The sequence below is a fragment of the Chaetodon trifascialis genome, chromosome 22 (assembly GCF_039877785.1).
Source record: "Chaetodon trifascialis isolate fChaTrf1 chromosome 22, fChaTrf1.hap1, whole genome shotgun sequence".
NCBI lineage: Eukaryota > Metazoa > Chordata > Actinopteri > Chaetodontiformes > Chaetodontidae > Chaetodon > Chaetodon trifascialis.
In genome coordinates, this window is record NC_092077.1 from 20,861,349 (window position 1) to 20,886,339 (window position 24,991).

The 24,991-nt window shown below is 51.4% G+C and overlaps 1 protein-coding gene across 6 annotated transcripts in view; it reads left to right on the forward strand.

Moving 5' to 3' along the window:
* phf21b (PHD finger protein 21B) overlaps positions 1-24,991 on the forward strand; it is a 63,955-nt gene that overhangs the window by 31,203 nt on the left and 7,761 nt on the right. For all 6 annotated transcript variants that reach the window (XM_070991576.1, XM_070991575.1, XM_070991578.1 and 3 more), the window contains 7 exons: positions 16,475-16,735; positions 22,754-22,846; positions 23,382-23,714; positions 23,823-23,951; positions 24,113-24,164; positions 24,266-24,342; positions 24,433-24,487. In XM_070991576.1, the coding sequence (XP_070847677.1) occupies positions 16,475-16,735; positions 22,754-22,846; positions 23,382-23,714; positions 23,823-23,951; positions 24,113-24,164; positions 24,266-24,342; positions 24,433-24,487 (1,000 nt within the window). The remainder of the gene's footprint in view (positions 1-16,474; positions 16,736-22,753; positions 22,847-23,381; positions 23,715-23,822; positions 23,952-24,112; positions 24,165-24,265; positions 24,343-24,432; positions 24,488-24,991) is intronic.

Consider the following 24,991-nt stretch of genomic DNA (forward strand, 5'->3'; position numbering starts at 1 on the left):
GAAGACTCAACTGAGCCGCTGCCAAGGTCTTCCTCCGGCCGAGTAATGAAGAGTACGCTGCGCAGCACCTTCCTTTGTTACCTCCCTGAGGCGTAATTAGACTCAGCGCAGAGGGAGATCAATGGTGAACATCACAATACGACACAGAGTGAAGCTGCTAACCATCCTCAGGAGGCCTCTGGAGCTTCTGCCAGCCAGCCTCCTTTCCCTCAAAACAGGCCCATTTTCAGCCCGGTGTTGGGGAGTCACAGAATATCCCAGCATGCACCTGGGCTCCCGGGTCAGACAAATGCTCCATTAAGGACCATTCAGACACTGGTTGTTCCTGAAGTAGACTTTGAGTCTAAAATTCATCCTTTAAATCAGAAATGGACCTTCAGAGGTCGCTGAAGAGAGCTGCGATGGTTCAGTCTCCACCTGCTCCTCAGCGGTCCACTCAGCTGACTGACTGTGGCCTTCTGGGAAACGATGTTCCTTAAAGGCAGTGAATCGATGACTCGTCTGACCTTTCGCAGTGAAAACCCAGCAGGAAGCCTCACTCTGCCCAGCTTCAGATCTGAGGGTTTCATTGAAACAGATGTGTTTGCATTTGGTTTCCTGTTTTGGCGGCAGATGACCCTCTGAAGCACTTCCTGGTTCTTAAAATTTCATTGGCTAAACGAAGTGCAAATCATGCACCGTCAGCTGCAGTTGATCACTTTTTGGAAGCTCCTGATTGGACAAGAGTGGTGTCAGCTGAAAGGTCAAAGTGCGACAGCCATTTTGAAACCAACATGTTGTTTCCTGGAGCTGAAACAGGGAAGATGAGCTCGTCTGCGATCTTACCTTGAGACGACGGGACGTCTTTCTGTGGATTAGTCGTGTTTTGGAAGCGTGTTGCTGGATTGGCTCGTCTGGACCTCTGATGACGAACCACAGCCTTTCGGTTGGAGTGTCATTGATCGGAGGGTTTCCTGAATATTGTTTTTGTGTCTTGAAATGTCCTTGTTACCCTCACACGTCGGTTGGACACGAGTCCAGACTTCACGCTCGGTGTTTGCGTGCAGAGCTTCATTCATGTGATCTCGTCTGAGGATGGCTGAAATCTTCAGACAGACGGCCTGCGTATGTCCACGCTCAGCGCGTCTCTGCTGATTGACGATGGCGGCCTGTGCCGGCGGTCCACCGTGCCTCTGGCTGAATCACCACCTGCTATGAGCAAATTAAATATTGACTCGTGGTATTGACTCGTGGATCTAATTTGAAGTGATTGCGGATAAGAGAGCTTCGATGGCGAGCTGGCGCTTGTTAAGGCCGCCTTTAATTGTCTGTGTGGAGTGAATCATGGAGTTGGACAGTGAACTAGTTCAGGTAGCAGTCAGGGTCTCTTCATGCGTTCGCTGCTCCTCAGTCCTGTTTCATGATTCAGTCTGACCTGAACGGGCAGAGAGGCCGAGGCGTCTGAATGCAGACAAAATGGACGAGCGAAGACAAGGTGATGGACAGGGCTGTGCTGGAGGAACTGACGGTCCACAGCAGCCGTGCCGATGGGGGCAGCGGTCAGCGGGACGGATGCAGAGAGGGGACAGAGATGTCCTCCAGCCACCTCCTCGCAGAACCTCCTCGGCCCGCAGAGGAAACTCATCGGAGACGTGGAGCGCTTTCATTCAGCTGCACTCCGTCAATATTTACCCGCTGGCCTCAAATCAAACACACTCATATTGAAAGTCGTCACACTCAGCAAGCCGAGGAGGAGGAGGAGGAGGAGGAGGAGGAGGAGGAGGAGGAGGAGGCAGAGAGACAGATGTGATCCTCCATAACTCTGATCAGAAGGCTTCAGCCATTCAAATAAGAATCTCCAGTTTGAGTCTGAATCGCACCGTTCAGAGGAAACATGGACGGACTTTGACCATCAGACACAGAGGAGACGGCGGAGGTGTCCTCTGGCTCAGCAGGTCTTCAGGTCCACGTCCAGCCTCGGTCTCGTCTCTTCTTCGGATGCAGAGTCCGTCTCCAGCCTCCCTGTTTGGACAGGATGCCTCGTTTACGTCCTCCGCAGCAGCTCGACTGTCAGTCCTCAGCACGTCCCGGCAGGGAGGACGCTCGGTCGGGCCTTAGCGCAGAGATTACTGTCAGACGTGGGCGAGTAAACAGGAAACAGAGAGTGATGACGGGCTGCGTGCATACATTGAAACATGGACGCCGCTCTGTCCATCCACTCTGTCCTCCTGCTCTGTCCGTCCACTCTGTGAACGTCTCACTGACCACTTCAATCTGAAAAATTCTTCATGAGCAAACTGAGAATTATTTTCAGCTCCCAGTCTCTCCATCATGATTATCTGAGCTTCTTATCTCAGAAAGACAAATCCTTCTCGTCGTTATGTCAGCAGCGTGAGATCAGAAAGTTTCTATCATCGTTAACGTCATCGTTAACGTCATCGTTAACGTCGTCTCGCTGTTCTCCTCTGAATCACACGCAGCGCTGAACAGAATCACGTCCATCAGCTGTCAGGATCATCAATCAGGAGATATTGATTTGATGTGAGATGCAGTATCAGATCGTCTGAAACCGCTGATGTCATGCTGATGTCATGCTGATGTCATCAGACTTGATCTCACGTCTGTAAGCGTCATAAAAACATTGAGGCTGTGTTACAGACTGCAGGACTAACCAGTTGCATTGTGGGAAATGTAGGAGGGGGAGAGCCAGCTGACAGCTGTCCCCGTGTCCCCTGGTACTGGTCATACAGAGTCTTGTGGGTGCAGGATGTCCCTCAGACCTGGTCCAGCAGACTCTTTGGGGTCTGCTGCAGCTGCTTTGTTTGTGGAGGTGCTAATGGAGGCTTCCAGCTTCAGACCTCCATGTTACATCACACGGAGGCCCCTCCCCTGCATGGATGAGTGTGTTGGGATGTTCCCCCCCGCCTCAGGCTGTGTCGCCCCTCCGTTGATGGGGGGGGTTGGGAGTGACAGAAAACCCTCCTTTGTCCCCTCAGAGCCCCCTGGGTGACTGCAGGAAGTTCTCAGATATCTGAGAGGAGGAGCAGATGTTCAGCTCGTCCTCTTCATGACAGCGTGTGGACAAAAAGTACACAAAAATACTTGTTTCAGAAAACACATTATACATTTTTTTTGTAATTTCAAGACACGTCAAATTCTAGAAAAGTGGATTTCTTTAGGAAACACTTTGAGAAATTCAGCTTGTCAGGAAGCGACTTGATGGACTGACACTTTTTACAGTGTGGAATCCATCAGTGAGTCATGTGACCAACAAATAGCACAAACACAAGCAAACTTAAAGAGTCACACCTCGGCCGTGTCCTCAGGCTGACAGGAAGTTTGGTGTCAAAGGTCGTCTGAGCTGAATGTTCAGGTTCTGTGAGCACCTGGTGGCCGTCAGGTGAACTGCAGCCTCCACGTCCATGTTTGGAGGTTGCCTCTTGGTTTTTGTGCATTGGAGTGTGTGTGTGTGTGTGTGTGTGTGTGTGTGTGTGTGTGTGTGTGTGTGTGTGTGTGTGTGTGTGTGTGTGTGTGTGTGTGTGTGGAGTGTGTGGTCGCTGTTCTTTGTGGCTGCATCTGTCTGCCTCTATTGTTTGCAGGGGTCCATCTGCTGGCCTCCAGCTCGGCCCCTCCTCCCCCCTCAGACCCTCCTGCTCAGGCAGCGAACACCCCCATCCTCTCCCCTCCTCCCCCAGCCTCTCCCTGCCTCTGCAGGAGAGCCAGCTGTCCTCCTCCTCCTCCGTCCCTCCATCACTGAGCTCAGTGTTCACAAACGTCAGGCTGAACGTTTGTTTCAGTCAGCTGGAACTTGTTTGTTGTTTATTTGTTTTTTCTGGTCACATGATTGAATGTGTGTTTTAATTCAGTTTCCATGAGCAGAATAATTTCTGTGCATCAGTGAAACAAGTTTTCCTGCTTTCCCTCTGTGAAAGAACATCGCACTGAACCATCGAGGCTGCTAACTCCATTTAAGCACATTTAGATGTTTTTTAGGTCTAATGACAAAACGAGGCGTTTGATGACGTCATCCGGCCTTTAGACAGCGGTTTGAGGCATTTTCACAGATTTCTGATGTTTTAAGATCAAACCATCGATCTGACTAATGAAGGATGATTAATTCATCTCAGCTGTTTGACTCATGAAACCTGATGAAGGACAACACCGACATATAAAGTCCTGCTGAAAGACACTGACTGGGTTCACTGATCAATAGCTCAGAATGCCAATAGTGAGTATTGATCACTGAGCAGGAAACGTCTTCAGATCATAAAATCAGCTTCATGCAGAAGAAGAAGAGCTGCATTCAGGCTGGGACGACGTTCAGGTGGATCGGTGAGAGTGTGTGAGAGTGTGTGTGTGTGTGTGTGTGTGTGTGTGTGTGTGTGTGTGTGTGTGTGTGTGTGTGTGTGCGCGCGCGTGCGTGTGTGTGTGGTACTCTGTCGTCGTACTCTAAAGGTATCAGGAAACTTCTGATCAGCCTCTCACAGAATCCATGTTCCTGTAAAAACATGGGATGCCAATCCCGGTTCAGTATTCAGTTGAGTCAGCTGTGCCGTAGAAAGGTGAAGCCAGCAGGTCGTAGACTGTCATCTTTGGTCAGGCGGGAGAAGTCGAGGCCTTTCTAAAGATTTCACACGTTATTGATCAGCAGACTGTTTGTCGCTCACCTTCGTCCTCGTCTGGATCTTCAGCTTCGTGAATCTGGATCAGATCTGGTCTTTAAAGAGAGGAAACGCATTCAAAAGGAACCACAGTCATTTATTTTTGGTAGTTTATGGGTAGTTTGTAGTTTGCGGGGGGTCGACCCTGATCTGCATGTCACTCAAATACCAGGACGGACTGCTCCCAGATCAGCGGTCAGTGAAAGCGTCTTACATCTCATCTGGGTGGACATACATCTGGACATGTGAAGGCTCCTCCTCGATGTGAACGAGCCCGGCAGAGCCTCAGCACACCGACGCTAACCGTCCATTTAATCAGCACCAATAACGTCTCCTGATGCTCCTGCTGCCATTTTTCATCCTCTGATTATCTGCGGTCAGGAGAGCAGAGCGGGGATGATCAGTGGAGCAGCGGCGGCCCTTCACTTAATATAGACTGACCTTTCCCTGGTTTGTGATTGTCGCCGCCGCGGTCAATACTCCATGCTCTCGCTGAAGGTGCGAGGCCGCTCGCCGGCCAAATGAATGTCTTCATTACGGCGGCAGCTCCGAGCCACATTCCTGTCCGTGGTGTTCAGGTCGCTTCTGCTTCGGCCGGTGATTGGGTTTGGCCTCAGATAAACGCTGAGGAGCGCCGTGTTTCTCCCTGGAGGAGCGAGTCGTGAGCAGCTCCACGACACCTGGATCCACCTGAGCCTGAAAACAGCACAGAGTCAGTCTGTTAAACGTTTGTCTGATCAGCTTCATTGATTTCTGTAAACATCTCCTCATCCTGGACGTGATGCAGCCACACGTTTCTTATAAAAGTTTCAACGATCGTCGTCTGATCCTCGGACGTCGGTCAGCTGGTTCACGCTCTGACCACCAGTCCCTTTGGCGGAGGTCTCTGAATACTACAGTTCCCATGAGCCTTAGCTGCCAGTCCTGTGGAGAAGCAGCAGTCAGCCGTCAGGCCTTCAGTCAGCGACAGAAGGACATGACAAAGATCCACAGATTTATCAGTAATAATGAATAATGAATTCTCTCTTCTTCTTCGGACGTTTTCGCTCCTCAGCTGAGAGTAAAACTGCTTTTTGATTTGATTTTGATTGGCTTAAAAAGTGGGCGGAGCAGTTATTGATCCAGTAAAGACACCTGTGGATCAGACAGGAAGGCCACACTTCTCTTCAGTGTAAAAGCACCAGCAGAGCGTCGCCTGCTGCTGCTCCTCGCCGCCGGGCCTCCTCCTCGCCGTCAGAGGCGAATCCCCAGCTCTCTCCCAGAGGCTGATGGGAAGCGGCCGGGGGTCTTGATGAAGAAGACCGAGCTTTTTTAACAAACCCGAGAGGCTTGAGTCAGATTGAGCTTCTTCTTCACTTATTTTATTTCCTCTTGTCGTGTTCATCTGCTGTGTGATGAGTCTCCATGGCAACACTGGTGTGACGCTGCAGAGTCCCGTTAGCGGATGCCGGCCGGCCCACGCAGCATTTCACCTGTGATAAACGCGGGGGGGGGGGTCGCCCACCGATGGGGAGCGTGACTTGCGATCACGCTCCCCATACGATCATCACGTCACAAACTCTCAATTAAATTTTACTTTGTCGACCAATCAGCACGCCGTGGCTCTGCGGCGAGGGCTCTGATAGGTGGAGGGTGTAGAAAAAGGCTGTTTCCGTCCCTCACTCACCTCTTTTATCAACTGCCATTCATCTGTGCGGCGCAGCGCTCTGTTGCTGCTGAAAACCCAATTAGCATAGATTGGTGATTGAAATCTGGCCGCTGATGACGGCGACGGCTGCAGACTCGTGGCGGGCTCGCCTCAGAAACGCCTCCGTCTCTGCTTTGGCGTTCAGTCCACAAACATCTTGTGGGCACTTTGCTGAAAGCTAATTGATGATAAACAAAGCGGAGTTTGATGCTGATGCTGTGATATCCTGTTACTTTGTCCTCCAAACCGAAAGGATTCAAAGGACCTGAAGGCAGCACGCCGCCGCCGCCGCCGCCGAACAAACAAGTGATTAGTTCACTGATCGATCAGACGCGCTGTCACTGATTCCGCTGTTGTAATTAAAGTTTCTCTCATCGGGCGACTCAGCAGAGCTTTTCTCTTCCGTCCCTCTGTGGAGACAAACTCCTGCAGGACGCGTTGACGAGTTATTTATGAGAAACGTGACGTTCATTTCATCGTGTTGTTGATTTGTCATCAGTTCTGTAACTGTTCAGTGTTCAGCGGACGTTCTTTAAATGGTGTTTACGCTCAGAGCAGGAGCTTTATTACCTGTACTACAGTAGTCTGTGTAAAAATACTGCTCCCACACCTCAACAGTACTCTGTTAGTACAGAAGCAGGAAGATGTTCTTCATGAACCAGGATGTGCTGAGTTTCACTGTTAGAAGTCATTGGAAGTAATTAGTCAATAAAAACTGTTTGTTCATTTTTTCCAGCTCAGCACTTCCTGTTTGTTTGTTTGCTTGTTTGTTTGTTTGTTTGTTTGTTTGTTTATTTATGGTCACAGTTCACTGACGTCAGATTCAGAAACAGAAAGTCTGTTTTTAGCCACTAGCACTTCCTTCATATGTTTCAGAGTAAAAGTCAAAGCTGTCGTGTTCGATTATGGAATAAGTGTTTGTGTTAGTGGACATTTTGTTGATTTATCGAGACAGCAGGTGAACGTGGACATTGAAACCAGCCAATCACAGACCAGGGAGGCGTCACTGATAACAGATAAACTGACTGAACGGACGCTGACTGGAAGCGTAAGTCATCTTTACGCACGAATCTGTGTGAAGTCAAACATCTCTTCAGAGTTTAATTACATGTCTGAGCTGTCGTTGATCCACTAATCAATAAGTCAGTCGATGGTTGGACAGCTGGCTGTGGACTTCCTGCTGTCCTTCAGCGCAGCAGCTGACGCCGTGTGTCACATTCCAGTGAAGAAAATTAGACTTGGGGCGCGTTTGATTTGCATTTAAATGGATTTATTGTCTGCTGTCGGTGTGATGGGCGGAGACTGACCACATGATCAGATCGTGTTTTCTCTGACAGGAAGTCAGGAGCCTGAACGTAACGCCGGGATCAAAGTTTAGAGGGACGCCTTCGTGTGTTATTTACCTGCGTAATGAACGTTTTAATGTGATTGTTATCAGCCAGAAGACAGATTGTCAGACAGAAGCAAAGGAGCGCCGATACCAACGATTAACATTTAATATGGAGGCTGAATACCTGCAGCAGCTCTGAGCCTCACAGGTCCTCCTTTCTGGATGTACCTGAAACTCTGACGGCAGGTGACTGTCGGTACGTACCTGAAACTCTGACGGCAGGTGACTGTCGGTACGTACCTGAAGCTGTGACGGCAGGTGACTGTCGGTACGTACCTGAAGCTGTGACGGCAGGTGACTGTCGGTACGTACCTGAAGCTGTGACGGCAGGTGACTGTCGGTACGTACCTGAAGCTGTGACGGCAGGTGACTGTCGGTACGTACCTGAAGCTGTGACGGCAGGTGACTATCGGTTTGGTCATGAGCGGCACATTAACGCTTTCTGACAAAGATGAAACACGAGGCTAAAACGTGTGATAGTGTCTCTAAAGACCACCACAGGTAGAGCTCAAACTCAAACATCCAGACATTACACTTCATTGTCAGTAACGATGTTCCAGCGTACGAACAGTTAGATTTCTGTTAAATTCACATTGATCTTTTTGTTGTCTTATCAGTGATTCACAGAAACAAACAAGAAGCAAAGAGTCATCGTTCACTTCCTGTTTGGAGTTTTGTTTTTCTCACGTCAGTGAACTCATTGAGCGGACGTTGACGTCTTTCATCAGTTCAAAGTCAACTGAGCTCAGGACTTCAGGACACGAATCTGTCTTCTGTGCTCGTCTGTCCTCGGAGGCTCGGTCAGTCTGAGTGTCCCCCACGCTGCCGCCCCCCCATCAGGTCCTGGGTGGATGGCGGGTGCAGGTTTGGTCACAGAACCACCTCTGGAGCGTTTCCCCGCTGGGCCTCCGCCAGCGGTCCCACAGCTGTTCCCATGCTGTGTTTGTCCACATGTGGGGAAGCGGGGGGCCTCGGTCCCTGATGCCCCCCCCTTTGCCAGACTGTGGGCGAGGGGCCAGACTCTGTCCTGTGTCCCCTGTTGATAAGCTGTACCACTGCAGGGGAGGGGGATCAGCGGAGGACCACAGCAGCTCTGATGACTGTGGGACAGATTTCAGAGTTTTACAGTCGTTTTCTGTCTTTCTCTGCTTTGTTCTCTCAAATATGAAACTTGAGATTAAAAATTCATGGTGGAAGCAGCAGCTGACAAAACAGTCTCCACAGAGTCCCTTTAGCAGCTGCTCTGGATCTTTCAGTCGTGTCCTCTGTCTTCCTCAGCAGTTTGCACAGCGGTCACGGAACTGTAGACGAATGTGTTCAATTACCTGAGAACAGGCCAACGTCCACCTGACCACAAGGATCCTGGGCTCTCGTGAAAAGCTCCAGATCTGCCATGAACGGACCTTTCGGTTTGAGAGCGTCCTCGTACGCTCACCTTGAATCGTTGAGCGCTTCACCGCTGCCTCCTTTTCATTTCCACTGAGGTGAAATCAGGAGCGAAGGACCTTTAAGGGAATATTTCTGTACTGTTGTATTACCACAATGAAGGATTTGAGCCTTTCTCGCAGCACTGGGAGGCAGCCGGATAAACTGCAGCCCTCCGTCTCCTCAGCACCTCTCAGGACTGAAGGGCCTCGCTGCTAAATGGAGTGTAAACAAAGAAAGCGTCTGGCAGCTGCACTGATGGAAATCTGAACAGTTACTAATGCGTTTTCCAGCAGCCCAGTTATCTCAAAGGCACACTATCAAAACAGAGGACATAATGAGTGGATAATCCGCCCGCTGCATCTGCAGCAAACAGCCAGGCCGACAGATGACCTTAACGTGGACGTCAAGCGGCGGCAGCGTCCTCAATTAAATCCTGCCAGACGAGTGGTGGAAGAGCAGACCCCTCGCACCCTCTCACTCCTTACATTTCCACTTTAGATTCCAGATGCCACCTCTGACTCCGCCCCCACGCCCCCGTTCTCCTGAAGGTGTGGCTGAAGCTGAAGCAGCTGAGGCAGAGGACTTGTCTCAAAGTGTCCATCCTTTTCCTGCTGAAACGTGTGTCTGTTCAAGTGGGACTTGAGACAAAAGATTTGCTCGAGCGTTCGTGGAGGTGGGACTGATGAAAGGAGTGATGAGGACTGATGAGGAGGAGGCGTTAAAGGTGGAACTGTTGTCTCACACTCAGGTGTCCAGCAGTCGAGTGGAGGACATCAGCAGTGATGGAGGAAACGCTGCCGACCCTGCTTTAGTTTGACATCTGTGGGACAGTGTTGTCGCCTGGACGGGTGGAGACAAAGATCATTCACCTTCTGATTGGGTCCAGTCAGTCACATGGTGTCCTCTGACTCTTGTCTGCTGCTTAAAGGAGGCAAACACACCTGGTGTGCGTGGAGTCATGTGACAGATTATTTCTGACGTGGGGCTAAAACGCTCGTCTGGGCTTTAAAACGCTGCGTGAACCTGAAAAGGAATCAGAGTGAATGAAATGTTGAAGGTGCCTTCTCTCAGGATCAGTGTCTCTGTGTCCTTTGGACATCAGCCATGTCTCATGGACCTGCTGTCCCTCTGCTCTCAGCTGACAGTCTGCACGGTGCAGCTGTTTCAGGCTCTGCCAGCTCCTGACGTGACGGCTCTCTGGTTCCAGCTCACTTCTCTGTCTCAAGTGCTTTGACGGGAGCAGGAGGAGGAGGAGGAGGAGCAGCAGGAGGAGGAGGAGGAGGAGGAGCAGCAGGAGGAGCAGCAGGAGGAGCAGCAGGAGGAGGAGGAGGAGGAGGAGCAGCAGGAGGAGGAGGAGTAGGAGCAGCAGGAGCAGCAAGAGGAGGAGGAGCAGGAGGAGCAGCAGGAGGAGGAGCAGGAGGAGGAGGAGGAGGAGCAGCAGGAGCAGCAGGAGGAGGAGGAGCAGCAGGAGGAGGAGGAGGAGGAGGAGCAGCAGGAGGAGCAGCAGGAGGAGGAGGAGGAGGAGGAGGAGGAGCAGCAGGAGGAGCAGCAGGAGGAGCAGCAGGAGGAGGAGGAGGAGGAGGAGCAGCAGGAGGAGGAGGAGTAGGAGCAGCAAGAGGAGGAGGAGCAGGAGGAGCAGCAGGAGGAGGAGCAGCAAGAGGAGGAGGAGCAGCAGGAGGAGGAGTAGGAGCAGCAGGAGCAGCAAGAGGAGGAGGAGCAGGAGGAGCAGCAGGAGGAGGAGCAGGAGGAGGAGGAGGAGGAGCAGCAGGAGCAGCAGGAGCAGCAGGAGGAGGAGGAGCAGCAGGAGCAGCAGGAGCATGCCCTGCATGGCACACTGACTCCTGCTGCTCCTCCAAGCAGTGTGACAAATACTGAGGAGGCTCGAAGACACCTGAGCTCTGATCAGTCTCTAAATCCACTTTGGAGACGTCCAGGGATCGATCTGTAAAACCAACACACCGTCTCCGTCTAGAGTCGTCTTTTACTGTCCATGGAGCGGCGTCGTGGTCCTCCTCTGGGCGCTGCTGGATGACATGAGGTGGAGACGACAGCGGAACGAGGTTTTTTGTTTGAAATCACATTTATTTTAGAGATATCAGCATGGTGACGTTAATGTGAGGTCTGGATGTCTGGATGTCTTCAGAGGTGAACTCAGGAGTGCAGTCATCCATAAAACATTGGCCTTCGTCCTCCTTCTTTCTCCCTGAGCTCATATTGAGGCTGAACAGCTGTTTGATTTTTCAGCCTGACGTCGTCTTCATGTTAGCCACTTTCTCTTTTGGGGGTGGGGCGGGGGGGTAATTTTGGTCTAACGTGACGGTGTTGGCGAGTAGCTGCAGAACGTTGGGCGTGCATCAGAGCGCCCGTGTCCCCTCATCACGGTGTTCAGTCGTCATTAGAGCGGCAGTGAGGATGAAAGGTGAGCAGCGAGCGGACGCTAATTGAACTCAGCCAGATATGTGGAGGAATTAGCTCGTTAACGTGTGGCCCTGTGTCGCTTCATTAAGGTTCCCTCGCACAGGTTGTTTCCTGTGAGGTAGAACCGTCCACTCAGGGGTCAGCGTGTCCCCCAGAGTGTCCCGGTGTGGAGACACACGTCCTCTGCCGTCTCGTGGCTTCACGCTGATTGATTTTGGACACGTCGCTCTGTGTCAGGAGCCGACGTCTGTTCCTCAGGCTGAGGAGCGCTCTGAAGGCGTCGATGCTGAGTAAAACCACTCATTAGTCAGCGAGAGGTAGCGCCTTTAATTCGGAGAAGAAGACGGCGCGTTGAAGCATTCCGGCCTCTGTGCCTCTGCACCGGCCTACGTTAGAGGGGCCTCATCCCGCTGTGCCGCAGACCTGAGGGGCTGGAATGGCCCCATATGCCTGTCAGCTCCTCTCTCAGAGGGCCATCGAGCCATCCTGTAGGCGGCGAGGACGACACAGTTTGGCTTTCAGCCTGAATGTCACAAAGAAAAGCTGAAGCAAAGCATTTCAGGTCCAATAAATGACCACGGAGACGTCCCTCCAACCTGCTTATCAACATGATTCTGACAAGTCCTCTTGTTCTCCATCAGATGAGACGGAGATGAAGACATGAGTTTCGTCCGTGTCCCGTAGAAAGACGCGTCATGACATTGAAGTCACGGAGCTGAAGAGAAATCCTGACAGTCATTCAACACTAACTGCTGCTTTCAAGTCATCCAGGACCTCAAAGACACGGTGAAACCGGTTTGACGACGGCTCCGAGGGTTTCCCAAACACCATGACGACTTTATCTTTGTGATGTAATGTAGCCTAGCTTAGCACAAAGACTGGAAGCAGGGGGAAACTGCTAGCCTTGCTAGGCCCTGCATCATCTCTGGAGCTGATTGTCTCCAGCAGGGTCCAACCTGGACTCGAACATATTACAGTGTTTTTAATGGATTTTGGACGTGTTAGACTTTATTTTAAGAGTAAAAACTCTGCATGTTTTCTGCCGCTAACAGGAAAAGCTCCTCTGATTTTCCACTTTAAATTATGTTTTCAATTATTTGTCAAATGAGTGTTTTTTCTAACTCCGGGTCAAACCTCAGTGCAGGATTAATGAGTCAGTGGATGATTCAGACGTGCTGGATGCTTTAATGGGCTTTCTGTGTGGACGCAGAAGGAGCATTAAAGGGTCCTCTGAGTGTGGATTCTTCATCATCTGTGGTGTTTCAGAGAGGAAGACGCTCTCTGCTCGTGTGTCGGGCTGTTGGAAGGTGGATCCTTGTTGTGTTCGTGTGAGCCGGGCTGCGTTTTGTTGACTTATTTAAAGCTGTAAATCTTTGAACGGCTTGTCTTCGTCTGCTCTTTGGTGCTGAGGCTGCTCTCTGCTCTGAACTCCTCCTGGATGTCTCATTGGGTGTGTGATCTGTTTCTGTGGCAGCAGACGGACTTCGTGGATCTTTTCATGCTTCCTCCGCCGGTTCATCGTGCCGGCTGTGTGGATTTCCTGAGGACAGAGCAGCGTCAGACCAAGGAAACATTGAAACGTTCATGAATCCTGAAGCTGCGTCGTTCAGGAGCAGACTCTCTCTAGAAGTAAATCCTCCTTGAATCTGCTTCCAGGTGGCTTTGAAAAGGTTTTGGAGTGTCTTGAATGCGCCTCGGCGGTACCTGCTGTCACCACGCTCTGTTTCCCACTTCATTCACTTCCTCCTCGGCTCTCTCCAGGAGGGACGAGTCTCTGCTCTCCAGCCTGGAGGGGCTTTGAATGGGTGACCTTTGAGACAATCGGAGGTGACCCGGCTCCAACAAATGCTGAATGGCGAGCAGCGGCCCCCGGGTCCCGATGCAGACGGCTGCTCGGGCTGCCTGTGGATTACATTGATCCCCTGAAACAATGGGGCCATGGCGCGCTCATTGTTGACGGCGAATTAATAAATAACAAGTTGTGAATAAATGCGGGGGGGGGGGTTCTGGAGGGATGGGCTCTGGAGGCCTCGGCCGTGGAGTGATTTGTGCAGCTGTGAAAGAGCTTCCTGTTGTTCTGTCAGTGAACGCCTCGCCCTCGCGGTGAATCTGGGTTACTCTGCTTCTCACACCGTCAGCAGGTTTGCAGAGTGAAATCTGGAGACGCACACTTATATAACAGCTGTCTGATTCATGGAGGCTGCGCTCCGGTTCAGGTGAAACATGTGGAAGGATACGCTCCGTCAGGTTCAGAGGTGCGATGAGGCGGAGCGACGGCGTGCACGGTCCAGTCTGTGCTGAAACTGTTTCAAACACCCAAAGGTGGATTCATCCGCCCCTGAGAATAGTCCCCAGCTAAAGCTGTTTCTGCTGAAGCGAGCAGCTGTTTGAGGAGCGCTGACCCCTTCAGCCATGAAGCCAAACACCCGTGATTTACGTCTTCAGCAGGAGCCAATGAGCTCAGAGCTGAGCCACAGACAGGAAGTGAGAGGGCACTGAGAGACAGTGTCCAAACATGGACTGAATGTTGAGGTTCTTGTCCGATCGAGCTGATCCTCTGATCCGCTCGGACTGAAAATAAGTCCTGTGACAGAAACCAGAGTCTCTAAAGGCCAACGAAGAAGTGTGTGATCGAGACTGAAAACAGCAACTTTCCGTCTTTTCACTGTGTTAATAATAATAATAATAATAATAATAATAATAATAATAATAATAATAGTACAAATGATGCGGTGAACTGATGGTGGTGGTTTAATTATGACGCTTTGATGTTTTCTGACTTAAAGACTAAAAATACACGCTGGGCCTGTAAAAACTGACATTTCATAAAAGATTCAGTGTTGGAATATGTTCAGGAAGGATTATTGCCTTTATTTCAAAATAAAAGCACGCTGTTACTGAAGAACAAATCAGACTGCTGTTGGCTGCATGTGAGTGGGTTTGGAAACAAAACCTGGACTTGTCCAGTCCACCTTAAAGCTGCAGCCTGTTTTAAGGAGGACTGCCTGATTAGTAATGCAGCATCTGAGGCAGCAGCGGGCCCCTGAATGGATGTGTAAACCCCCTGCTTCCTCCCCCCACCCCCTCCCTGCACTCTGGGTGGATAATAGAGCCTGTAATAGTGGGGGGGGGGTCCACTCAGGGAAAGAAAAGTGAAATTCAGTGTGTGTGGATGAATTCTTCAGATTGGTTTGTGGTGATTTGGGAACATTTGGGTGTAAAACAGGAGCATGTACCCTCCTCTTCCTCCTCTCCCTGTCGTTTGATGTTGTTTATCAAAGCGCCTCTTTGCTGATGTATTTACGAGGTAATTACTGCGGCGAGCGAGGACGCTCAGGTCTCCAACGCTCTCTAACTGCACGCCGCGCCGCCTGCTCAGAAAGCCTTCATGTTTGTTCAGCAGATGCACAAACTGTCTGCTTCTGCCAGAGAAAAAGACCCCCCCCACCCCACCCCCCACCCACAGACCCACTGAAGCCACAGAAAGGCAGAAAAAAGGCAGCGGCGGGATGACGGGGGCCGTTTGGACGGAATATAAAATATTTAGAGAGCCTCTTCTCTCAGCAGCGCGAGGCTGAAGCGCAGGGAAACCAGATGTACTTATCTCTGCTGTGGAAGACGCTTTTCTTTTCCAGGCTGAAGAGGAGGCTGGGTGGGTGGGGGAGGGGTCTGACGGGGTGTGTGTGTGTGTGTGTGTGTGTGTGTGTGTGTGTGTGTGTGGTGAGGCCGGCCTGGTGAGACGACGGTCGAGCAGCAGCCTCACAGCTCCAAACATGGAGTCCTGAGAAGGAAAAGCCGCCGTCTGTTTCACACGTTCACAACTCGTGACCACGTGATGTCATCGACGCTTGACCTCCAGATCAGTGGCGTCTGTAAACAAAGCCAGCATTTAAAAATGTAGAAATACAACAAACTTTATTAACAGAAGACAAACAAAGGAACACTGAGTGCTTCTGTCATCCGTGATGGCAGTAAAACACAGGCTGCAGTACTTTCTGATCACTGATCAATACTGATCAATCTCCGCCATCACAAACAGCTGTGCTGGGCTGGAATGTGACCTGTGTACCTTCCACTGTACTACCAGCTGTACTAGTATTTGTAGTGGTGGAAATAGATGTCAGCAGTATCATTGAGAACTGTAGTAGTAGTAGTAGTAGTAGTAAGCAGTATCCTCAGTATCAGTACTGCTGTAACTGAATGGATCATCTTCATCATCTTCTTCATCTTCTCAGTTTTCTGTCTCTTTCTTCATCCAGTGAAGTTTCAAAACAAACTTTATTAGTTCACAAAGTGATATACAGTCACAGATGTTGTTGTGAGTACTTACAGTACTGTTAGTACTCTGAGTACTATCAGTAGTGATGTGGTGATTGTACTTCAATAGAAAGCTGTCAGTGTGAGAACAGCAGTGAGATGTGTACAAACACTGTGAACTCTGTTTCCTGTCTGTTTCTAACCCTGTTCCCTGTTTCTTTTACCCTGTTTCCTGTCTGTTTCTAACCCTGTTTCCTGTCCGTCTCTAACCCTGTTTCCTGTCCGTCTCTAACCCTGTTTCCTGTTTCTTTTACCCTGTTTCCTGTCTGTCTCTAACCCTGTTTCCTGTTTCTTTTACCCTGTTTCCTGTCCGTCTCTAACCCTGTTTCCTGTTTCTTTTACCCTGTTTCCTGTCTGTCTCTAACCCTGTTTCCTGTTTCTTTTACCCTGTTTCCTGTCTGTCTCTAACCCTGTTCCCTGTTTCTTTTACCCTATTTCCTGTCTTTCTAACCCTGTTTCCTGTCTCTCTAACCCTATTTCCTGTTTCTTTAACCCTATTTCCTGTCTGTCTCTAACCCTATTTCCTGTTTCTTTAACCCTATTTCCTGTCTGTCTCTAACCCTGTCTCCTGTCTGTCTCTGTGTCCCCCTGCAGAAGCTGGCAGTCAGAGGTTGTCCTGTAGGGACGACGAAGCCGCTGTCCCTCATCAAGCCTCCCAGTCAGGGCATCGCCATCTCCGTGGTGCCGGCCAAGGCTCCCGTTTCCATGGTGACCGCACACATTAACGGACAGAAGGCGGTGAGCTCGGAGCCGCTGCAGACGTCCCCCATCAACCTCCAGACGGGCGGCAGGACAGCCACCGCAGGAGTTCACCCGTTCAGCAGCAGGAGAGCCGGAGAGCTGCCTCCTTCTCAGGTAAGACGTCTGACATCACAACACCTGGAACACCTGCGTGGGGGGAGGGGCCAGCTGAGCGGCGTGCAGGTGCAGAGCGACCCGCCTCCTGCACTCCCATCACCACCAGCACACCTCCCTCTTCACGTACCTGTGAAAGGTAAAAGAGGAAGTCCTCAGTACATACTCCGCTCTGATTGGCCAGTTGTCTTCTCCTGTTGCCACCGCGCCATCAGAGCGCTGCTTCCTCGTGCCCTGGTGGCGTGTTGCCGCTGATGATCGGCTCGTCTGTCTGAGTGACTTCAGGTGGCTCGGTGAAGCTCAGACTCTTCTTCTGTGGTTTGGGCCTGTCTACATGTGGAACACGCCCTCTGCCTCCCAAACGGAGGACACAGAACAGCTGACGGCTCTTCTGGGTCAGAGCTGTCGTGTTTTTCCTCCAGCGTCTGTTAGGATTCACCGTCTCGTCTCCTCCGCGCTCTGTATTCAGCACCATCGCCTCCATCAGCACACGGCCGGGGATCAGAGCGCCGCGCTCCACGCTGCAGCCTCCACACTATTACTGTAATTGCACAGCGCCATAGAGGGAGGAGGGCCGAGCCTCGGGCCCCCGGGCTCCTGCTTTATGATTCCTCTGTCCGTCAACACACCTTATAGAAAATGGAACATGTCTGTTATCATGAAGCCTTCACGCAGAGCAGCAGGACAGACACGTGGACATCCTGCAGACAGACAGACAGACAGACAGACAGACAGACAGACAGACAGACAGACAGACAGACAGACAGACAGACAGACAGACAGACAGACAGGGTTAGGGCAGTAGTGCAGTAATGCTGAGTACACACAGCATGCAGTATTACAGCAGTGGATCAGAGTACTACATGTTGAAATGGTCGATGAGGTTCGGCGAGTTTTCAGGATCAGGATCCAAACAGTCCTCGGAGGTCTCTGATTGGCCGGTTCCTCGGGGGCATACCGTCCTCTGGTTGGGATGCAGAACAGGTCCGAGGCTCCGACGCAGACGTTGGCTGTGATAAAGCTGCTGTGTTTCATCAAAGTGCCCAGGCTCCCCCTCCTCCCCTGCTCCCTCCCCCCGTCCCCGGTCATCATCTGGACCCGGTCCCCGTCTTTCTTCAGCCTCCCCGTCGGGCTGTCGGGCGGTGGAGGTGATGGGGTCAGGCGGCGGGATTGTGCGGGCTCTTTATGGCTGCATTGTTCAGAGGGAGCGGGCTCTTCACCCAGCTGCCTGCACCAGGCCGTAAAAAGAAAACCCCTCGCAGGCCTCCTCGCTTCTCTTACCGCCATCAATCGACAGCCGTAAAGGCTCGGCCAATCAGAGGCCGTCCTGGCTGGTGTGTGGGGTGTGTGTGGAGGGGGGCTGCAGGTCCCTCAGACCACCTGGCCCCTAATTTGGAGATCAATAATGAGGTGTTTCTCTGCATGAGTGCACACATTAAAGCTGCATTGTTTTAGCTCTACACACACACACACACACACACACACACACACACACACACACACACACACACACACACACACACACACACACACACACACACACACACACACACACACACAGGCTTTTTCTGAACTTCTTCTCCACTCGTGGGTCTTCTGACAGGTGGACAGGTCTCAGTCCTGTCTGTCTCACTTGGTTCAGTGAAGTCTCGTCTCAGATCAAAGTCTGAGTTTCTTCTTCGAGGTCGCTTCTTATCAGCTGACCGTCACTTTTCACGAATCCTCTTCCTAACTGGGAAGCGGTTTCTCCGTGGCCTCTGTGTCGGCTGTAAGTGACGTTGTCTAAGAGAGAAAATGTAATGATGTGAAAAGAGGCAGAACAGACTGATGGAGACGATCGTCTCCTCACACGTTCTGCAGGTTTTGAGGAACTACGTGAGAAAAGTTCTGTTCCACAGAAGCAGCATAATGAGGGTTTATTTAGGGGGACGGAGACGCTGAGACGGGAGGACGTGTTTGCTGGTAAACCCTGACCGGTGATTGGAGCCTGTTACGAGGAGGCAGAGTGCTTAAACGCCGATCCAGCTCCTCTTTCATGACTCTCCGTCTCGCCGCCTTCTGAAAATGTCTTCGTCCTCTTTCAACACCAGCCAAGGTCATGTCTGCCGTCCGCCTCCAAGTCTGGTCAGAGCAGAGGAAGGTAGATGGTCCTTCATGGGTCTGATGAGCAGGAACCAAACGCACCGCATGAAGGACAATTTTCTGTCTGGGACAGGGAGTGAAGCCTGAGAGCGTGTCCACTGTCCATCAGACAGGATGCAGATGAACTGCAGAGGAACCTCACAGCTCAGTCAGCCCTGGTTCTGGTCCCTCCACCATGTTCAAGAGATCAGACCGTTTAACTCTAAAAATAATTTACTGAACACAAACGTGTTGATCAGCTGAACAGAGAACATCTGAGCCTCGTCCACTGAGCCGAGACGTCCACTGAGCCGTCCACCATGAGTGTTGGTTGAGAGGTCCCATCGGTCCTGGAGGTTAAAGAGAAGCTTCTAGAGGTCATGAAAGTGTCATGGAGAAAGCTCTGATGAGTCCTGATGAGGGTCTAAGTGTCTGGATGGACAGACATCTGTGAGCATGTGTGTCCTCAGGACTCCTTGAGGACGTTCCAGTGGTCCTTGAGGACCATCTGGCCGTCATTTGTGAGGATTAGAAGTTCTTCAGGCAGTCAGGAAAGTTTTCAGGGTCCTGGAGGAGGTGCTGGAGGAAGACAGGAGGAACAGTGTTACCATGGTAACTGTGGTGGTCCTGCTGGTCTGAGGTCAGCGGAGCAGAGAGAAGATTGATTGATCAATCAGTTTATCAAACGTCTTCAGTTTGTGGGCGCTGATGATCGGCTGCTTTTCTCTTTTTCTAAGATTCAGAATCAGTCAACGACTGATCACTTCTGTGGAATCAGCCAATAACTGATCACTTTGTTTCATCAGTCAATAACTGATCACTTTGTTTCATCAGTCAATAACTGATCACTTCTGTGGAAGTTTCCAGGAAAGGGTTGTGATGATGTTTTAAATGAAGAAAAGAAGGAGAAATGAGATTTAAATGATCCAATGATCCAAGAAAGAATGAATGAACTTCAAAGATGTGAAGAAGACTTTAAAATGAACTCAAGTTTTGTCCTCTGATGTCATTTTGTTGGACTTGGTGTTTTTGGGGTTCAGACTCACCTGTTGGCTCAGGTGAGCGTCTGAATCTCAGCTGTCCTTTCAGAGTCCAGCAGCTCGTTAAACCTGGTTTTTGGATCCTCCGTGGTTCCGTCAAACGGTCTCTGAGGACGATCAGGTCCTCAATCAGCTGAAGGAAAGGAGACGAAGTGTCCGCTCGTCCTCACGGCGGCTCCTCGTCCTCGTCCTGCAGAGTCCATCTGGACCTGAAACTGAAAGCTTCTTCTGGGTGAAGATGGAGGACCGAGGGCTGACGTGGCCTTGCACAGCGCCCTCCGCTGGTAGCTGGAGGAAGGACGTCTGCGGAGCTCTGAGCTGTCCTCTGAAGACACAGTGCATGCTCACATGCAGGTCTCTGTAATCCAGCATGTGACACGGGACATGGAGGAACCAGAGGAGCCGAGTCTGAGCTTCAAACCAATGTTTGTAGTTAAACTGCAGCTGAAGCTCAGAAACACCTAGTTTATGTCAGAGCGGAGAACGCCACGCGAGGCCTTCAGGGACCTCTGAAGATGACATTTACCTTCAAAGATGAACACTTTGCTCTCACAGAGCAGCGTTCAAACATCCAGACGTCCTTTGACTTCCACTCGTTTCTGTACGACATGAAGAGACATCAGAGGACAGCAGCTTTCAGCAACTCACCGAGAAGAGAGACGAGAAGGAAACAAGATGAAGAGAAGAAAACAAGATTTCAATCAGATAAACTAAACCTGCAGAACACCCGTTACAGAGAGAGACAAGAAAAAAACGTCCCAAATGTCAGTGAATGAGAGGCTGAATGAGAGGCGGGAGCTCCATGCCATGTTTGTGACAGGCTGGCTCGGGCTCGTCAATCACAGCTGCTCCTCCAATCAAATGTTACAAGAAGAAGTTCTGAAATATCTCCAAACGTTTTCATCCGTGTGTCCGGAGACACGCGAAAGTCTCTGATCAGGCCACAGGGTGTGCTTAGCTTAGCTTAGCTTAGCTTAGCACAAAGACTGGAAGCAGGGGGAAACTGCTAGCCTTGCAGTTTGCAAACCCCCCCAGGATGAAGGATGAGGATGAAGGAGGAGGATAGAGGAAGAGGATGGAGGAGGAGGAGGAGGAGGAGGAGGAGGAGGAGGAGGAGGAGGAGGAGGAGGAGGATGGTCAGTCTTTGCTGCAGAGCTGTCGTCTGTCTCAGTGATGGGCTCGACTTTGGGATTTAGAGAGAAGAAGAAGAAATCGTTAAAAAAGGAGGAAATGACTGGTCGAAGGTTGTATTCACTGTTCATGCTGAAGAGGAGGAGGAGGAGGAGGCCCCCTAAAGAGAAGGTGCTTAGGTTTGGAGAAAAGAGGAAGCAATTACGAAAATGAAAGGCCTCGCACTGCAAGAATTTTCATCTCGGCAGTTGCCATGGGAACAGGCCTCGGCCGCCTCCTCCCCCCTCCTCGCCGCGGCACGATACAATGGAACGAAGGGATTTTCACAGAAGAAGAAAGGAGGGGAGGGGGCGAGCCGTGTTCCAGAGGGGGAGGAGGAGAAAACTTTCCTCTTTTCTGATTCTGAGCAGCTGACAGGAAAAACATGGACGCCGGTTCAGTGAGACAGGAAGTGATTCTTCCTCAGATCAAACGGTGACGAAGCTCTTTGTGCTGACTCAAGTTCACGTTCTTCAGCGCGGCCTCGTTAGAACCACGCCTCCATTCCTCTTTTCTCTGGATCTGATGTCACGAAGACGCTCGCGCTGAGCTTCATGTGCACAGAAACACGAGCAGCTGCGTTACGCCTGAACGCACCGCCACCTTCTTTACGTTTGTCTTTGAACACAGCGGCTCAGCCAAAGGTTCAGAGGACACAGTCAAAGGGTCGTCTCTGTCGTCATCTCAGCTCACTCGTCCTGCGGCCGTCCATTTCCCAGAATTCACAGCGAACAGGAAGGAAAGGGCACCTTCAGCCCACAGCTGAAAGTCTCAGGCTGTCGTCCATTAAGACGATGGACAGACATGAAAATAATCCCTCTGTTTAAACATGAGTCTGTCTCATGTCTGTGAGAGCGCTTTGTCTTCCTCTGCTGTTGATTGTCCTCTGCGCTTCACCGTAGTTTATGTCGGTCAGCCGTGAGCGTCAGCGCTGCTTTGACCTGAAGCCCAGCTGTGGCTGATCTTCAGCCTGAGCCCAGAAAGCTTCATCAGGATGCCGCTTGTCAGCAGAGACAGACAGGACGCAGGACGTCCTCTGCAGAGCCCGACACTGAACAGTCAGGTCTTTGTCTCAGAGGACACCTGACTCTGGATCACAAACACTCTGATGTTTGTCTCTCCTTCCCAGCATGCAGCAGGTGTCAGGTGCACAGTGTGCGGTGTAGCAGGAGCCCCCCTGGTGGCCAGTGGTGGTCACTACAACAACAACTGAAACCAAAACACAAAAGATGTTTTTGTACCAGCTGAAATCCAGACACACACACACACACACACACACACACACACACACACACACACACTCTCACACACAGAAACACTGAGAGCTCACACTCATTTCCCACAATGCAACGCTAAACAGACATATGGATGGTGGTGAGACGGCAACAGAAAGACTTCAGAAAGACACAGATGTATAAAACACGCCTGGACACATGGTGTGTGTGTGTGTGTGTGTGTGTGTGTGTGTGTGTGTGTGTGTGTGTGTGTGTGGCATTGATCGCTCAAACTGATTAATCAATGAGTTGATCAGCAGAAAATGATCTGTGAGTGGTTGAGCTGCACGTGCCGTGTCATTTCCTGTCCTTATAAAACACTGTGTGTGTGATGTTTGTCGTTGTGTCGTACCTGTGAGTGAAACACCTGAATGTGCTTCCTGCTCTCAGTGTTGTGTTCATGTGTCTTTCAGATGGTGGGAACTCTCACTGCTGTGCCCATCAAGGTGCCTCAAGTCAGCTCCCTGCACCGGCTGGCAGGACAAGCAGCCACTGTGCTACCTCAGGTGACCCCCCCCCCCCCCCATGACACACATAATTACATTCTCTGACACACACACACACACACACACACACCTGTGAGAGAACAGACACAGTGTCATCAGGCTGATGAAGTCGATGTTGAAGCTGCAGCGTCTGCAGACGTCCAGCAGGTGGCAGCACAAACCTCCTCACACTCATCTGCCAGTGATCCTCACAGTATGAAGACAGACACTCACGTCCCGCCCCTCTGTCCTCTGATTAGACGACAGGACACACATCACTAACCTGATTGGTTGAAATGTTTCCTTCAGTTTGTCCGTCTGGTCCAGATTTCAGTGATTTTCAGCTGTTTTTAACCAGTTTGACTGAACTGTTGATCGGCCTAAAGTCGGCGAGAGTGTGTGTGTTAAACACACGTCTCTGTGCAGGGAGGCGTCCCGGCCGACCAATGAAAAGTCTCAAAAACAGCTCTGTCGTAGTGAGCTGAAGCTGCTGAGGAAGAAACGTGAACTCCCGCCTGTCGAGGTGGTCTAACCTCTCGGTTGCGGTCTCCTTCAGGTCAGGCCAAAGACCCAGATCCCCGACAGCCTCCCCCACAGTCCCTGTCAGGAGCTGCAGCCGCTCAGCCTGCAGAGGGCCACGGCCGTGGTCAGTCCCAAGAGCCAGGGCCCCACCCTGCCCACCGCCAACAGCACCTTCAGCCCCGACCGCCAGCCCAACGGCCAGAGCGACGCCTCGCCGCCCCCGGCCCCGCCGCTCGGCCCGTCTGGAGGCCCCGACTCCGGCGCCCCCTCCCAGCACGCCTCGGCGGGCCCTGGCGTGGCGTATGCCATCATCGCCGCCTCCCCTGCCACCGGCAACGGAGTGTCCGCCGTCAGCGAGGCCGTCAAGGTGCAGCCGCCGCTCCTCCGCTGAGCTGAACTCTGCATCAAACAGCTCAAACACTGACAATGATGTGTGTGTGTGTGTGTGTGTGTGTGTGTGTGTGTGTGAGAGCAGGTGATAATAATCCAGCCGCAGGCCCCCAGCAGCACCGAGGGGTCCCCGGGGGCCCAGGCTGACCTCCCCTCACAGGAGGAACCACCGGCCCCGAAATCCCCCTCCCAGAAGAAAGACGAGGACCCCGAGGTGAGACAAAATCTGCTCTGAGATCAGTGATCCACGTGATCCACAGGGCACCTGCAGATCTCTCACTGGTCTCAGACCTGGTCCAGACTCTGTCCCATGAGGATGAGCAGCAGTGGACTTCCTGTCTGTGTCTTTTTATTGACATCGTCTCTCTCTGACAGAAAATCGCCTTCATGGTCGCCCTCGGCCTCGTCACCACAGAGCACCTGGAAGGTGAGTTCACACACTTCCTGTCACTGATGTTGATCTTCAGGTGTTGATCTTCTTCTTGTCGTGGTCTCACAAACGGCCGCTGGTTGTTTTCTCTCGAACAGAAATACAAACAAAGAGGCAGGAGAGGAAGAGACGAAGCACAGCCAACCCGGCCTACAGCGGCCTGTTCGAGCCCGAGGTCAGAGACGGCGTCTGATTCAAGCTGAACGTCATCCGACCAATCAGACCTTTAATCCTTCTTCTTCTCTCACTTCCTGTTTGTTTGCAGCGTAAACGCCTGGCGTCACATTACCTGAGCAGCTCGCTCTTCCTGTCAGCACGAGGTAAAACACACCTCAGCACACAAACACGACCTGCACACACCTGAGACACACTTCACCGTCCACCTGCATCACTGCCAAACTCCTGATCTGATTGGAGCGTTCACAGCGCGTCGCTGTTAGAAACGTCTCCTCAGATTTCAGAGATCGTTGCTGAACAAACCTAAACTCTGTTTAAAAATCCACCAGCAGACTTCAGATCAGCCATTAGCATCAAACTATCTTCATGCTCGTGTTAAAGCTGGTAACAGACGAGATGTGACGTGTTGGTCAGAGCCATGCTAACAGTTTCCCCTGCTTTCCAGTCTCTGTGCTAAGCTAAGCTAAGCTAAGCGCGTGTTAGCTGAGGTCGATGTCCTCTCAGCGTCTGTCATCTGAACGTCCTGAAATGTTGAAATATTCCTTTAAAGGAACATTACCCTGCTCTTTGACATAAAAATGAGGCTCGTGGTGAGTTGATGGTGTGCTGCAGAACGTGTCTGCAGCTAGCTGTGAGAAGCTAGCTCT